Below are 16,251 nucleotides of genomic sequence, written 5' to 3' on the forward strand. Positions count from 1 at the left end.
ATGCCCAGACGATCTCCGGTGGTCCGGGGTGCGGGCTTCAAACCCGTAGCTGATTGACGTCAGAGTGGTTCGATTCCACCTTCTGGGCGTCTACTACATTTTTACAGGGAACCACAGTGTTACTTTTTTACAACGTCTTCTTTTTACGACGTTTTATAACTAACGATGACCGTTCGGTCTCTCTCTCTGGCTGTAACTCCCAAGTTAGTATTTCCTCTTTTGCAAGTCTAGTCCCTCTCCTTTGCGGCGTGAGATAATTATAGGCAAATCTGTCACGTCCGCCACTGGACCATAGTGACGTATTTCCATGCTTTCAATTCAGAGGTTTTCTGGAATAGCTAATCTTCTTCCTCAAGTATTGTAAAGTCTATCCATTTCTTATCAATATTTTAAATGTCCTTAACCCTTTGGGGTTATATATGTCAAATGTCGCCCAACATAGAAATGTTCCGGTTGTAGTCAGACGTCCAGGCTCCCACGACAGTCCGGACAGTCCCATAATGTCCGGTATTTATCATCAAGAGTGTATGATTTAAATTTTTTAGCTTTATTTTTTGTTTTTAGCATAAATGACAACACTTTTTTTCTACTTCTGGGGCTTTTCTAATGCTTTCATATTATGGCAGCTTTTTCTTCGTCAGTTTTTTACGGAAAAGATATTAGCTATTCATTTGGCAAAGGTGATTTGAGCGGAGAAAACAACTACGATTCCCTGAAGAGCTCTTGAAAGTTTGTGATGAATCCTCAGCAAATGATTGTGACAGTCCTGTGAATGACAGTTATGCTGCTGTTTCTCAATGTACACTGATGCAGATCATAACTAATATTCTCATTTTATGGTACAAGATCCAGCGCTTTCAGCTGTTTCTTACGGATGTTTTGAGGATAATAATAGTAACTGTAAAACTCGTCAACAACAACAAAAAAATTTCTGGTCACGCTGGCAAATTTGTTAGTGTCACACTGGATGAATTTGAGGCATTTCTAGGTGCTATATATGTAGGGTTTGGATTTTTCGGTTTAAACCGATAAAAACCGATAAAAGTGCGTCGAATTCATTTTCGAAAATTCAGTTTTAACCGAAAAAGGTCAGTTTTTAGGTTCAGCTTTTTCTATTAAAACCGATAAAAATCGATAAAAGTATGTCGAATTCATTTTATAAAATTCAGTTTTAACCCGAAAAGGTCACTTCAACCTTCCAGTCGTACCGCAGAGCCGTGGCAAAAAGTGGAACGACAGTGTCTATCGAAACGTGTCTGAATGTATGGGATACACGAGTGCCATCACGACGTTTTGGTTTAATGTGCGTGTCATTGATCGAAACGTAAAGTCCGAAATGCCCCATGGCTTCGCCATGTACGAGCTTGTTTTCAAACTCGTTGTAAGGGAGACTGACTTGATGCAAGCTCTCCATGTTGCGCTGTGCTTCAAAACGTCGCACCGTGTCTCTTTTAGCAGTCACAATTGGTTGATTGGCCGATTTTGACTCAGGCAGCCTTTCATCTCAGCCTGCTAGTGTCCAGTGTTGTTAGCGTCGAGAGGGCATTCTCGAAGCTCAGGGTCATATTAACAGGAAAGAAAGAATGCGCATCAGCAAGGAGAACCTGGGAAAGTACATGTGTGTGTGTACTGTAACTATAATAAGATCACGGGGGGGGTAATCCTAATATACAGAAGGTGAAGTTCCATGGTTTTGGGCATATAGGCTTCATATCTGACTTGTTTGTACTTGTGTTTTTTTCTTTTTTTCTTTTACAGTTGCACACATTTGCCAAATGAAGTGTCTATTTATTTTTCAGTGTATCTGTGCCGTTATTCTTTGAGTAATCACAAATATCAAAGCTACAAAGATAATCTGATACGGTGTTCGTTGGTGTTTATTTTATAGTCACCGAAAAAAGCCGATAAATTTTTGTGGGCATAAATATACGCCGATAAAAACCGAAAATTATATTTTAAAATAAACACCGAAAAAAGTTCGCCGACTTTCGAAAAAATAGAAACCGAAAAATCCGAACCCTATATTTATGGAACTGAAAGAAAAAAAATTGTGTGAAAGACTCCATCTCAGCTGAATGGCATTGCATTGTACAATGCGGTGATTTGTTCACCCCGGCATCTGCTTTGGCAAATATCATACGTGACAAAAGTACTACAGCAGTTCTACGACTTGACTGAAAATCTTCTCATAGATGCACAGTTTTTCTGCAATTATATTATCGCTTGCATTGAACATGGAAGTGATTAATTGAATTATACCATATTTAAAGGGGCCAGGCACTTGACCGACTAACCTATTGATTAATCGATTAATGCTTTAATTGCAATTCATTTTTTAACCAGTTAATTGGTTAAATTTTCACAAACTAAAAAAATAATAATTCAAAACTTTCACCACACAGATTTAGATGAGTGTACACTATGAAGGCAAACTTTAGGTGAAATTTTGACCTAAAGTAAACAGCAGGGGCGGGATTTGTAATTCCAAACAAGTTTAGCAGCCACTTTAACGCAGTACAATTGTTTGTTTGGCACAACAGACTATTGTAAACAATTAAAGTTTGCTACTGCCGGAGAAAATAAACAAACCTCTTTGCCTACCCGGCTGAAGTACTAACTTGTGTCTTTTGACTGTTCTCGACTACACATCTAGGGTGATCTAAAATATGAAATTGTACATTTTGCCGTTCATCACATACTCAGCAAAGACGAAAAATTTTATTTTACCAATTAATTGATTCACTAATCGATTAAAGGGTGGCAATTAATCGGGTTAAAACTTTTTACCAACGCCCAGCCCTAGTTTTTTAAAATAAAATAATTCAGGTAAAATTTTAAAGTAAAAGTTTCTTCATGAAAAATGAGTTTAGCCTACATGTCTGTCATGTCTAATAAGCACATCAACAGGTTAGTCGAAATAATCTAAACTTAATAGTGCATTTTTATTTTTTTTTTATTCAGGTTTTGAGAAATTTTTATTTTGCAGGTGCATCACTACCCGTACTACACTTTCTGTAATCTCTGATTATATATAGTCATGAGCTGATGCCGATGCAGTGATCGAGACAAACTATCAGTTACAAATATGTTGCTTTAGAATGAACAAAACATACATTATGACAGCCAACGAACATCTGTCTGTCTGTCTGTGTGTTTGTGTACATTACACAAATGAAATGCTACCACTAAAATCTCCACTGTTTTGCAAGACAGCACGACCATACCACACAAACAGACAACAGGAAATTTTACAACTTCATTTTATTAAGTATATAATTATCAAAACATCATATGCCCCTTCATGGTGCAAGTTTCATTTGACTAGGTACAATCATGTGTTGTGTTATACATCATACAGTAGATAATCTCACATTACAAGCAGAAAATCTGCGGCGAGTAAGCTTTTCTCCGTAATAACGTTTTGGCCTGTTTTTTCAAAACATAAAAAGAAACAAACAAAAACGAGGTACACCAAGAATGGAGATAGAAGTATATAACTGTACATTTAACGGGGAATGAGGTGCAACTTGCAAAAAACGCTTAAGACTTTTTTTTTTTCATTTATAAATATTTTTGCGTTCACCGGCACTACATGCCGAGTTTCGATACAACTCAAGGAAGCATAACCGATGTCCAGCTACACTTGCAACTACAGCACCACGGGCACAGTGAGACACAGTCCAAAGACAAAGCGCCACCATACGCGTTCAATGAGCAATATTTTTATGAAGGCAGAGGCCCACAATGGCCGCAGTGCTTTCAGAAAAAACAAATCTCGTTATAGCAAACAGAAATTGAGGTTGAAATGACGGCCTACAAAAATGTGTCTACTTCAAAAAGAACACAGAAAGTCTCAAAATCTCAATAAATAAAAAATAATGCGTGTCGTGAAGACGAGACAACCATCGAGAACACTTGAAAAGCAGACTTCTGACAGTGCTAGACACCTGACAGGAGACACAGTGCTGTGAATCACACACCATCTGCTAGACCCTCGTCTTGGAGACGATGCATGCACACTAGTTGGCTTAGCGAACAAACTTGAAACATTGCCTCCTTCTTCTAAGACTATCTGTGTCATTGTGCCAGATGCCTAAAGCAGATGAGCCTGTTACTCGAGTAAGAGCTTAAAAACGTAAGTCAAAATGTAAGATAAGTACTCCAGGTGGTAATGAGTGAATTAACAATATAAACAAAAGAATCAATGAGGAGAAAAAAGAAGCATAGCAGAAATTGAGAGACGGCGAGTTGAGCTATCCTGTTTTGACACACCATCGAGCCTTCGATTCTACAGCAGAGCATTTTAAACAGTTCGGCCAACTTTGGCGACATCGCGACAAAGAAAAAACAACCCAATAAGAGACCTATTATACTTGAGTTAAGAGGGCACAGCAGCTCTTAAGCCTGAGCTACCAAAAACAGCAATCACAAAATATGAATCATCAATTCATCTAGTACATGTCATTATACTTAATTCAACATATATTGAGTAACACGCAAGAAATAGCCACTAAGACTCCCGGCGAAGCGGCAATAGCGATTTGGTTTGTTTAGAGCCATCAATAATTAAATTCTAAGTAAGTAAAAAAAAAAAAAAAAAAAAAAGCTAGTAATTGTAAGAAATATGTCGTCTTAGAAGTTGCTGCACCCTTCTCGCAGTATACACATCAGGGGCCCGAGAAAAAAATTATTTGGCTGTTACGTCGACTCTCATTAATTCAAACTTGTGGATAATTCAAACTAACATGCAGGTCCGATCCTTTCCGTCTCTAGGGGAGGAAACTCCCGATGATTCAAACTTTGCATTATTCAAACAAATTTTCAGCCCCCCTCGAGTTTGAATTAACAAGATTTGACTTGTATATATATACGGGGAATAACACGTACCGTAAACGATGTTGGGAAGGAGGGCAGGGCCATATATTCTCGTTTTTCCTTCTATATATATATACATTGGGACACGACCTACGGAATCTGCTCGCAAAAGCCCTGAACACATTTCCATTGGTGTTATATATCATATATCTGTCTAAGTTGGTGAAGGGGACCATCAGAGTTATGGCCTTCTGCTGTGCGCGCTCCTTCCGCTGCAATAAATAGTCATTCGCTTCACCATCTCGCATAGCACTCACAGCTTGTGTAGAGTAGTTTCAAGTCAATCGTATTTACAAGGGTGAACGAAAATCCTACACCGTACTGTTAGTTTTAATGCAGTCCGGAGCAAAGCCAGCTATTCCCTGCTAACGGTCAACGAAAATCACACTACAGACGCAACCGTGCCTACCTGTTAAAATCCATAACAGAGCAGCGACGTGTAAGGTACACATTTTTAAAACGCAAAAGTCAATGTACAGCTTGCATTGCCGCAAGTGCATCATTTGTCACCTTCGCTACGTCGACGTGTGCGTCACGTAACTTGGCTGGTTAAAGACTATGTTGCGTTTTAGACGCTCACCACCAAAACATGTGCCAACACGTTGTGTTGACACATGTTTTATGTACTGCTCTGTGCTGACGACCTAACATACGCTCACTGGTTTATCGTTCACACTGACGGTAATACCTTGCACCGATGACGCTTTTCCGACTTTATTTCTACGTTATGCAGGACACAAAAGAAATTTGCGTTACAACCTCATTTTGCCCAAAACAAGCTCTTCCTTCGGGGATTCGGCGGCAAAGAAAACTACGAGTGTGTTAAGGTTTTATGGTCAAACCCATATTGTTGTGTAAGCACTGTTGTCACAATTTCTAGAAACGCAATAAAAATATTAAATATATCACTACGGAAAGTAATGCGGGCTTATCATAAGCACTGGAGCTCCCACTACGATGAAAACGATCTACCGGTATACTAGTCGAATGCTACATAACATCAAGATACTATCTGACATCAATCGGGGCAGTACAGGTAACGCTGGAAACGTTTTTACGACCTTGGGAAAGGTCGCGAATAATACTGCGATATCGACCACCACAGGTGACGGATAATGGCGGCTACTAATCCCAGAAGCCACATCTTAACTTTTTTTCAAAAATAATTATATATTTCGGCATCTTTTGGTAGAATCTTTTCATGCCAGTGTGACCAGTGTCACCGTCAGCAGAAGCGTATGGTTGGAACCGAAAACGAGCTGATGGCAACACCCACTTGCACGCCACCTGCTCCAAAAATAGTCGCGGCATAATTCGTGCTCACAACACATGTACGGGGATGCCCGAGAAATGGAATGCTTCACGTCGCCGACGTCACCAACGTAGGTGCACTCAGTGTGCAATGTGCAAACGCGGGCAGGGGATGTACAGTGGGGAGGGGGGGGGGTCAGATTGATATGCCTCACAAATACAGTCGCCGGCGTCGCGCTCCCATTCATTCGTTCTCCCGTGGAGTAGTCCCAGGAAATTGAGCAAAACGGTCAAAGAGACAATCGAAGGTTTTTCACTAACCGCGGAAAACGTTGTGCCGTGTATGGCGGGCACAAAAAATATGCCCTTAGTAAAGTGTTTATAAATACGCTAAAAATTCCCCTCAGTGTGTGTATAACGTTTCTATGGTGGTAGTGCTTGTGAAAAGAATGTGGCAATGACTGCAAAGGTCTGTTCGGAAGCGATCGAAAAATGTTAAATGTCGATGTGGAAGACAAAAAATAAATATAAATGCGTATATACCTGCGAAACATTGAGAGTTGTTTAAAATTCTAGATACCGTGCCACAGCTCCCGAAAGGCCAGCACATTGCAGAAGGGTTATGCTATATTGCACATACTACCTTTAAGTTTTATGCAAGACTTTTTTTCTGTGAAACATTTTGCCTCGATTAACGATCACAAAACGTACTAGAACTCATAAATACCGTCTCCTCCATCCATTACTTACAAACAAAAAACATAATAAATAAGGTGCAGCCAGTTTCATAAACTCAACATACAAGCTCTACACCAGCACATTACGCTCACAACATAGTGCAAAGTGCTCCTTCCGCTACAAATACACTTTGCAACTACATATGTCAATAAATTAGCATCTCTGTGAAACCACAGCCAGAAACCACAATGACCAAATTACATCAAAGAAGCCTACCTAAAATTGTGACAAGCAGCTGAGTATTTACAACTTTGCAGTCGCTGCAAACTCAAACGTTGCAAAGGTGGCTTTGTGTAGGTTGACAGTAAATGTAAAAAAAAATCTAGTTCTTTAACACTGCATACTTCAACAGAAACTCGAAAAAGCCCATTACATACGACCATTTTGGAATTTCTGTGAGCACTGCCTTGCTTCTGTATCAATTTCGTTTGGCACAATAATTTCACGTTTGTTCATCAATAGTACTGATCTCTAAAGGGTTACATCAAGGTGGACTACCCTTTTGCTTGTCTAATTAATTATAGTACTATACACTAGACAAAAAGGCAGTTTCAATGGGGATTTTTTGGTTTTAAAGCTTAAAATTAACTTGCTAGGTTTGCTATCTGCGATCAATCAATCAATTAAATTTGAGTTCACTGTTCACTGTGGTGACGAACAGTACCGGCTGAATAAGATGGTGGCATGTAAACTATAATCTCTAGAAGATCTCCCTTGCTCTTTTTGATGATCAGTGGCAAAACGATTAGCTTCTAGGGCCAAACTATGGCTAGAAGTGGACAAGAGAATGTCGGTTCTGTTGAGTATCAAGTCATCACAAGATCATGTGAAAAACTCCCGTGGGTTTGACATGGCATTGATAGGAACCACCAAGCTAGCGCTCGGGGCCACGTGCCTCACAGCCCGCCCTCTGCTTGTTATTGTTGCCTCCACATTTCGTTTACTTTGAAGCACATAAGTGTGAAAACTGCCATGAGTCACACAGCCCCGACGCAGCTATGCTGCAAGTTCTGCCTGCAAACGCAACCTGTCGCGATCGTCTGTAAAACATTCAGCTCCCTTCTACGTCGCATAGAAAATAAAATCCAAGAATGCTGTAGACGTTGAAAACCTTGTTTTACCTTTTGTTCGATAGATAGCGGTGCATCAAGTTCTGAAAAGCATTCTACAATTCATTTTCAACGACGACTCTATGTATATGCGTTCCTCACATTTCTTTACAAGCTTATAAGGTTTCTGGCAGTAGTGCTGGAACTTTCATACCATACAACCCTAAGGACTCTTCTCGTGGCCTGGTACCAAATGTCGTTCAAATGTGATGTAGGAACCACTTTCGGCTCTACCTTGCAATGGCATCCTTAGCAGGCGGCCTTCTGAGAACTCTGAGCTAGAATTTCCTTCGTTTTACCGCCACGCCATTGGCACGAGCCACGTCGTAACAGTTTGCATTGCAACTTTACAGGAGACATTTTTCCAGCGCTGATTCCTGCAGAAAATCACCCACCTGCGAGGGACGCAGACCTCAAACCAATTTCTTGATCATAATGAATGAAATCCTGATACTAAGGACAAGAGACTAACTGGACAACCTCCTGCAGGTCTGTGTCTTGGGGCTTTGTTCATACTGATTAATCTTTGCTAGCTAAATTGTGCTCTCAAGTTTTTGTTTGATTTCTTAGTTCTTCCCTCTGAGACATCAGCGAGTCCGTCGGGTCACAGCCTTCACGAGTAATCTGAGACCGGAAGGTTAGGAGGTCAAGACCGCGAAGCCACCATAAGAACAATGAAGACTGAAGGGTTGTAATGGGACCATGATGTTAATCAAGAGGTCTCACAAATAAGCCTGATAGAGTCTTCAAGGTCAATCATATAAGAACATTTCAGGGTCATACCAGAAAGTCAACTTAGACTTCAATGCTACGGCAAGACCATCATGTTGACCAAGAGGTACCGAACACAAAACCTGGCTGAGACTTCAGGGTCGCCCAGATAAGGTGACTTCAGGGTCACATCAGAAGGTCAAATGAAATAGAGGTCTCGGCAAGACCACAATGTTAACCAAGAGGTTCCAAATGCAAGCCTGAATACGACTTCAAGGTCACTTCGTGGTCACAGCAGGAGGTCAACTGAGACTTAGAAGCCACGGCAAGACCATCATGTTGACCAAGAGGTACCGAACACAAAAATCCGACAGAGACTTTGAGGTTACTTGTATAGTGACTTCAAGATTATACCAGGTCAAATGAGATTGAGAGGCCATAGCAAAACCACGATGTCAACAGAAGTCTCGAGTGCAAGCCTGAGTGTGACTTCAAGGTCACTTCAGGGTCATACCGCATCAAGAGCTTGTTTGAGACTTCGAAGTCGTCCCGTTGCGCACATCATAGGGCCTCATGGTTATCTCTTTGGTGGCATCGTATGTAAAGTCACCCTGAACTACAAATTTACGGAGACATCTAATAACCCCTACGGGTTCACCGTCTGAACCGGTGAGGTAAGCGAGACCTTGAGTAACGTCTGGTGGACGCGACCCTTGTCTTCATCCGGGGCCGCCACCGCATCAGACGAAGTCCTCGCCGACGAGCACGGGTGGGGGCGGCTTGTAGAGGATGCTGACGGGACGAGCAGACGGTTCGGTGGATGACGGACCCTGCGGAGTCGTGGGGCCCTGGGCGACCTCGGGGAACGGTCTTGTCGGAATGTCCTGAGGCACGAGCCGCAGGCGTTCGGTGGGCTTGCGCTTCATCTGGAGCACATTGGTGTAGTCTTTGATCAGGCTGGCAATCTGCAAGGCCTGCAGGGTAAAAAAGGTATGAGCGTTTATGCATCATGGGGGAGCAAAGAAACGATACTGCTGTACTTAGATTACCTATTCTGGAATCTTTTCGTCACGCTTTGGGAAGGTTTTTTCTAGGGACAAACTGAAGCACCAAAGGCGTGCTGCCGACATTAGGAGCCAACCAGATGGACGTGGGTTCGGAGAGTCCGCCGTGGAGAAGGTTGCTAAATGCATACTCTTTCATAAAACCCCACAACACCATGAAACTGTCAAAGAGATTGTCGACTGGAAACAGAATCTATACTTTGGACGTAGGAGTCAAATTATATCCAATTAATCAAAATGCCATGTGAATGGTGCGGCATAAAAATATTTATTTTTCCAAATTTTTTTTTTTTTTTCAAACTTTTAATTTTTTTTACTTTTACATAAAACAGTGCTGTTTTTTGCAATAAATTGTGCCAGGGTGGAAACTGCAAAAATTTGCAGACCAGTAAGTAGTTTATCCAAGGTCATTATGACAATACCTACGCAATGTAACAACATTGACCGGTTGTACAGATTGCAACAAAGTTGTTTGTAATGTTTATAGAAACTTGGAACACATTTTAGCGCTCAAAACACAAGGACAAAAAGACGAGAATCAGACACTACAGTGGTGTCCGATTCTCGTCTTTTTGTCCTTGTGTTTTGAGCACTAAAATGTATTCCAAATTCTGAAACCAACTAGCCCAACAATCTACTTTACTGAAGTTTATAGAGAACTAGAAATGTGGTATTGTAGAACTACAAAACTACAACTGGTAAAAAATGGACCCCAACAAACACGTCTTGAAGATGAGCTTTCCACATCGCACAAAAGCGTTGAAAGCAATACCAGCAAAACTACCACTGTGGTTGTTGCTTTGCCGCAGTACACCGGTGCTGCGGGGGAAGTGCGCTCAAAAGAGCCAATGCATCTGGGTGTGATTTTCAAAATTCGAATATTCAAAGTTACTTAGAAAATGTCCTAAATATTTTAATACAAAGCCCCCCTCAGTTTGAATTGGATACACCAACATTTCAACTGGCATTCAAAACTTTTTAATCAGCACTCAAAACTCTGGAATCGGCATTTAATACTTTTGAAATGTTTCCACATATGCACAAACAATCCAAGCACTATACCGTATTTTCCGGGCTATAGTCCGCGGACTATACATGTTTAAAAGTTGAAATTTCTGGCTGTGCGGACTATCTATGCGTGCGGACTATACAGGAATTATTTTTTTCAATATCGTTGATTATGATGAGACGGGACGGATTTTGTGAATAAAAGAGTATGTTATTGACAATTTATGTATATTATAGGCTTTTTTTGTGAGCTAAGAAAACAACATATGTCAAGGTGTGCCGCGTATGAGAAGAATTTCGTGTCGACTAAGCACCAGGTGCGGACTATGCACTAGGTGCGGACTATGCAGCGGGGTGCAGACTGTCTAAGCAAAAACTTTCATTTTTGACCCCAAATTTGCCTCTGCGGACTATACACCGGGTGTGGACTATAGTCCGGAAAATACGGTACTCAAACTCGTTAGTATTAAAGCATCCTCAAGAAAAGTGACCCAATAAATTAGGCTTTCTCACAACAAAAGTCACACCAAATTGGATTGACCTTTCCAATATAGCATTACCTGTCAACAGACATCCTCTAAACTGTGTATGCTGTGAAAAACAAACTTTGAGCATTTGCGTGACTTGCAACTGTATATTTGCAGGTCATAGTAGTAGCTTGCACAGCACACACATGCCGCTGCACGCCTGCCTATACGACTGGTGTAGGCAGGCAGGGTTGGAGCGTGCCTGCAAGTTTGCATGACCTACATTTCTTTATATTTTCATGTCATGCAGGCAGCTAGTGTTTAGATGGCACGACGAATACGGTTAAACAACAACAAATACAAAAACGAAATAGGCCTCTTTTGTCTTCATATTTTAGGCAGCAACACATCAAACCATCCAAAATGCGATCAATTTCCGACGAGCGGCCCACCTGGCTGGTCGAGAAAATGTACTTGGCACCCTTTCTGCCGCCGCCACCGGTGACGATCATCAGACTGTTGAGTGAGGGGCTGTAGTTCATGATGCTCTCGTACTCGCACGTGCACAGCACATTCTGCACTCGGAAAAGAGGGAGAAGAAACGGAAAATGGTGAGCAAGAAACAGAGATGCCACGAAACAAAGTGACGAAGATTGTAGCACTGGCTCACCCTGGTGCGTAGTTCCAGCAAGTGCACGCCTGTCTGGTCGACCGCAAACCAGAGCGTCTTGGGCCAAGACGATGTGTAGGATTGCTGGGTGGGAGAGGGGAAGGGGGAGAGGCAATGCGGATGTCACGATTCAAAAAGTATATGCATAAAAACGACTCCTTCAATCGTTTTTATGCCGACCAAAAATGTGCCATGTTTTTGTCGGCATGCTGCGCTTTCCGAGATGCTAAATAATTGCCAGTGTCTTGCCACGTTGTGCAAACGAACTGCGATGACAGGACGACGGCCGATGTGGCGTGTACTCTGCCACACACAGACTACACGCAATCGCACTGCACACTAACCGAGATGTCGCGCAACACCGTGGCACACCATGACGTAATGGTATCATGTGCCTGGACGTCGCAATGTCGCGTCACCGCTTTGTGTGACGTTACGGCGGCACGCGGAGAAATTCTCCCGCTAAATTTGTCGGAGGAATTTTTCGTGATGTCATGTGGCAACGCGTCTTCGTGCCACGACTCGCACGAAATGCAGACCGGGATTCGCTGTAAAACCTTGCCGGTGACGGCTGTTGCCGTAAGAACATGATTCTCGGACAAGATTTTGGGAATCGTTTTCGGCGTCCTTTCAAAGTTGTGCGGGAAGGTTACCGTGACTTCGAAGAGGGTGGCCTTGTGTAGAGGCCACGACTGGAGCAGGGCGAGGAAGGCCCGCTTGCTCTCCTGCACATTCATCCCGGCCAAAGACTGGTGCTGGGTCACCACGTTGTCGGCAGAGATCAGCTTCAGCAGCCGCATCGGAAGACACTGGGCCATCACTTTTCTGCACGGGGAAACAGAGGGGTACAGAGAAACGGTTATCAGTTAAAGACACGCTGCCGCATGCGACAGGACCAAGGAAAGTTGAAGTATGTGCCACCTGGGTGTTTGCTTTAAGTCTTAGTGCCTCACAAGTTGCGGGACTTAAAGTGTCAAACAGTCTGAAGTGCCATGACATCTTATTTATTTAATTCCTACATCGCCCACTGTGCATCACAGTAGACGTAAGAGATCACCCTGATATCGCAAATGTAGCATGGAACAGCACACAACGCACCAAACAAACAACAAAAACTGCCGAATTCACAACAATACAATGATTTAATTTAAAACATATATTGAACGTAAGGCAGCATTACCAACGAATCGTGCAGCATCTTACAATTTCAAATGGTCAGCAGAAAATTAACATTTAACATCAGTTAATAAAATCTCCAGATCTTTTAATTATTAATAATCCTGCGAAAAACGTAGTGGGGTGCCAGGACATAATTTGATCTATGAGGACTGGCATTACCTTGACAAAAACTATGCAAAAGCCATAATACACAATGATCTAATACACAGACTGCACTTGCCTATAGTCAACAATTGCCTCTTGGTAGTCTCCATAGTCCAGCTGAGCCTTGAGGGCACACAAGGTGACCTGCATAATAACAACGGAGAGAAAAAACAACACACTCAAATTGGGATTGCTAGAAGAAACCTGGGTCCACGAAGACAAACAGGGACGGTGTCAGTAAGTACTATTGCCATCAGGTGGAAAGAGTCGTAAGCCAGTAAATAATCAAATGTTTCAGAGAAATTTCTATGGTTGCAATTTTCTATCAGTGGAAACACTGAAAGGAAACTTCAAACTACTAGTCCGGTTAACTGTCTGTGGACACGTACTGTATGCCAACAAAAGGGTTGCTCCAACAATTTTCATTTTGAAGCATTTACATTGAGCTCAATAAGTAGCTACTCTTTGTGCACCAGATATTAAAAAAATTACGAGGTATGTCAAGCGTAGATTTATATGACACAAATTATGCAAAGATAAACTTAGCAATCACTGTTCAAGCTTACAGTTGACCCTGAATGAACCATGATGAAGATTTTGTCACCTTGTCTTCGTTGCTTAGCCAAAAAAAAAATGTCAAAAAATGCAAGAAGCACAACGCACCGCTTCCTGCTCAGTGACCGGAAACCGATCCAGGCGTATGTTGTAGACAAGCTGATGGAACAGCAGTTCTTCCTCCACCTGATCCGTGAGGTCCATGTATGCATCCAGCAGCAGGTGTTTCTGTAGACATCAGTCAGAATCGAGATTATAGCTTACCGTAATATCCCAACTCATTGCCGCCTGAAACTCATAAAAAAGTGGGGTGGGCCATGTCTCGGTGGGTAAGCGCAAAAAGTTTAGAAAAAGCTAAAAAATAAACACAAAATTTTTAGTATGTATTTGGCGTGGCTGCACAGGAAATACAATAAACTAAAAACTCGAATTAGTTTCATTGCTTTATAGAAGATATCCTCACGAAAGAATGTTTTACTATTACGAAGTCCGTTATTTTTATATGCGCGATGAACACCGCCGATTGGCATGCAGCGCAAACGCTTGTTCCGTGAAAGCACGTTTCTAAAACCGCTATGTTCCTTTCGTTAGCCTCCCTGACCTTTGCTTATTTGTAGATTTAAAAATAAATTAAGTAAAAAATTTAGTCAACAAGAAAATAGAAAAACCGAGCAAGCGCGTTGGAAAATACTTTAGCATCGTGCCAAGTCGGGCGCCTTGTCAGTAACAAGTAGCAGGCTCTTGTGCAACTTCCTTGTTTGGTGCATACACGCATGCGTCCGTGCGCGGCGTGCTACCCAACGCGTGTTGAGGTGGCGTTGCTGCATGGTGTGGAAGGCGCCACGAACACGGAGCTCGAAATGGGACGCTTCAAGAGCGTCCATCTGTGGCATTCAATGAAATCTTTATTTACCCGCTGGCTCTGTCTGAAACATCGCAGAACCTTATTAGCTGTGGTCGCAACGTGCCGGGAGAAGAAACGGGTTCGTGGTGACCTTATATCGGTGGAGACGGACTTTGACCTTACCATCTCTGTCCTTACACTCCGCGGTTACCTTCCACGATATGGGGCGTTCGCTGACCTCGCAATCTATGAATGGGTTACTGCTCGTGCTATCTTTCTGATTATTTTTGTCTCAACAAATGTTTTTATAATAAAACAAAGTTTCATTTTTGTTATCTCCATCGTTTTCCTTTTGCATGAATGTATCCAGACTCCGGGGTCGCGGAAATCGGGGAGGAAATGCGTAAACAAAGTGAGGTGCCCTTCACTTCATTTTACTTTGTCACGGACGTCCCTCAACCGTAAAGTCTGCGGCTGTGTCATTCAGGTATTATGAATGTTCGCGGATCACGGAGTCTGCGTTGGGGTGTTTTTAGGGGTGGGCGATCACTCTGTGTTTTTCTGTAAATCAGTATTTGCCCAAAAAGTTGGGTGGGCGATGACTCGGGCACGGGCGATGACTCGGGATATTAAGGTAGTTAGATTGGTTGTGTCGATTGGCGCTCACACAGCTACTCAGGTTTAAACGAGGGAACAGCGGTACGTCAGCATAATCAGGTAGGACATACCATATTTAGTATATACAGTATATGTATATAAATGTACCAAAAAGAGCAGAGATATGGGACATCGTAATCTTGAGAACTTATTTTGGCTTGAACGACGGCTGCCTAAGCACTCGAGCAAAAATGCTAGACTAGCTGTTCATAAAAGATATGACCAAAAAGCGCCTCTCTTCAGTGAAGCGCGGGTTGTGACATGCGAAGAAGTGTCTGCAAGCTGAACCCAACGTGACCTTGTTCTTGACAAGCAGCCTCCCACCATCCTTGATCCAGAATGCCGTTATTGTTGCAGAACCTTCTTACTGTCGCAAAACATCATTCTTGTTGCAGAACACTGCGTCCGTCGGACAACATAGGGGTGGGATTGTTGAGCCTTGCCTTAAAGAGGAAGTACTGTTGCTTGCTTCCCTTGCTGGCAGCTTGTTGGCCCTGCGACCAGCGTTCCCACTTGGACATGGCGTCTGCCAGCTTCTCTTCTCCCAGCATGGCTCGCTCTGCCGCCAGACAGGCAATGCATTATGGGTCGGCAATAGAAAAAAAGTGTGACTACGCTTAACTATGAAATTGGGAGTTGAGAATGTGCAAGCAGAAGGCTTCAGTAAATATATGCTAGTTTCAGTAGCGAATGCAAAGTGAAGACTAGCTAGCTCTTATGAGACCTAATATAGGAAACAAAGTGCACTAACACATTATTGAAAAGTATTATATATATACATTACGGGTATACTGAGAATAAAGAGATTCTGTACTTTTCAGGCAAATTCTTATCATATTACTTTGCCAGGAAAAGCCAACAATACAACTGAATGCCAAAATAATATGCATGTCAGAAGAAGATAGAATGCCTGCATTCCATGGCTCTATGCCAACATCACCACAGAAAATAGACACACCGTGATGATAAAATTCTTTCA

General features: G+C 42.3%; 1 protein-coding gene and 1 non-coding gene across 2 annotated transcripts in view; one reads left to right on the forward strand and one right to left on the reverse strand.

Annotated features, from left to right (window-relative positions):
* The first annotated feature begins 2 nt into the window (after positions 1 to 2).
* Trnastop-uca lies at positions 3 to 89 on the forward strand. The gene has a single exon. It is a non-coding gene; the product is annotated as a tRNA-Sec (tRNA).
* Positions 90 to 3,243: 3,154 nt separating this feature from the next.
* Positions 3,244 to 16,251, reverse strand: part of LOC8023199 (myosin-VIIa) — a 149,773-nt gene continuing 136,765 nt past the window's right edge. Inside the window, exons 38-44 of the mRNA XM_029969663.4 lie at positions 15,716 to 15,831; positions 13,880 to 13,999; positions 13,293 to 13,360; positions 12,547 to 12,718; positions 11,894 to 11,977; positions 11,676 to 11,798; positions 3,244 to 9,658 (exon numbers count right to left, since the gene is read on the reverse strand). Of these exons, the coding sequence (XP_029825523.3) occupies positions 9,425 to 9,658; positions 11,676 to 11,798; positions 11,894 to 11,977; positions 12,547 to 12,718; positions 13,293 to 13,360; positions 13,880 to 13,999; positions 15,716 to 15,831 (917 nt within the window). The 3' untranslated portion in view covers positions 3,244 to 9,424. The remainder of the gene's footprint in view (positions 9,659 to 11,675; positions 11,799 to 11,893; positions 11,978 to 12,546; positions 12,719 to 13,292; positions 13,361 to 13,879; positions 14,000 to 15,715; positions 15,832 to 16,251) is intronic.

The sequence above is a fragment of the Ixodes scapularis genome, unplaced genomic scaffold (assembly GCF_016920785.2).
Source record: "Ixodes scapularis isolate PalLabHiFi unplaced genomic scaffold, ASM1692078v2 PGA_scaffold4__175_contigs__length_147842914, whole genome shotgun sequence".
Classification (NCBI taxonomy): Eukaryota; Metazoa; Arthropoda; class Arachnida; order Ixodida; family Ixodidae; genus Ixodes; species Ixodes scapularis.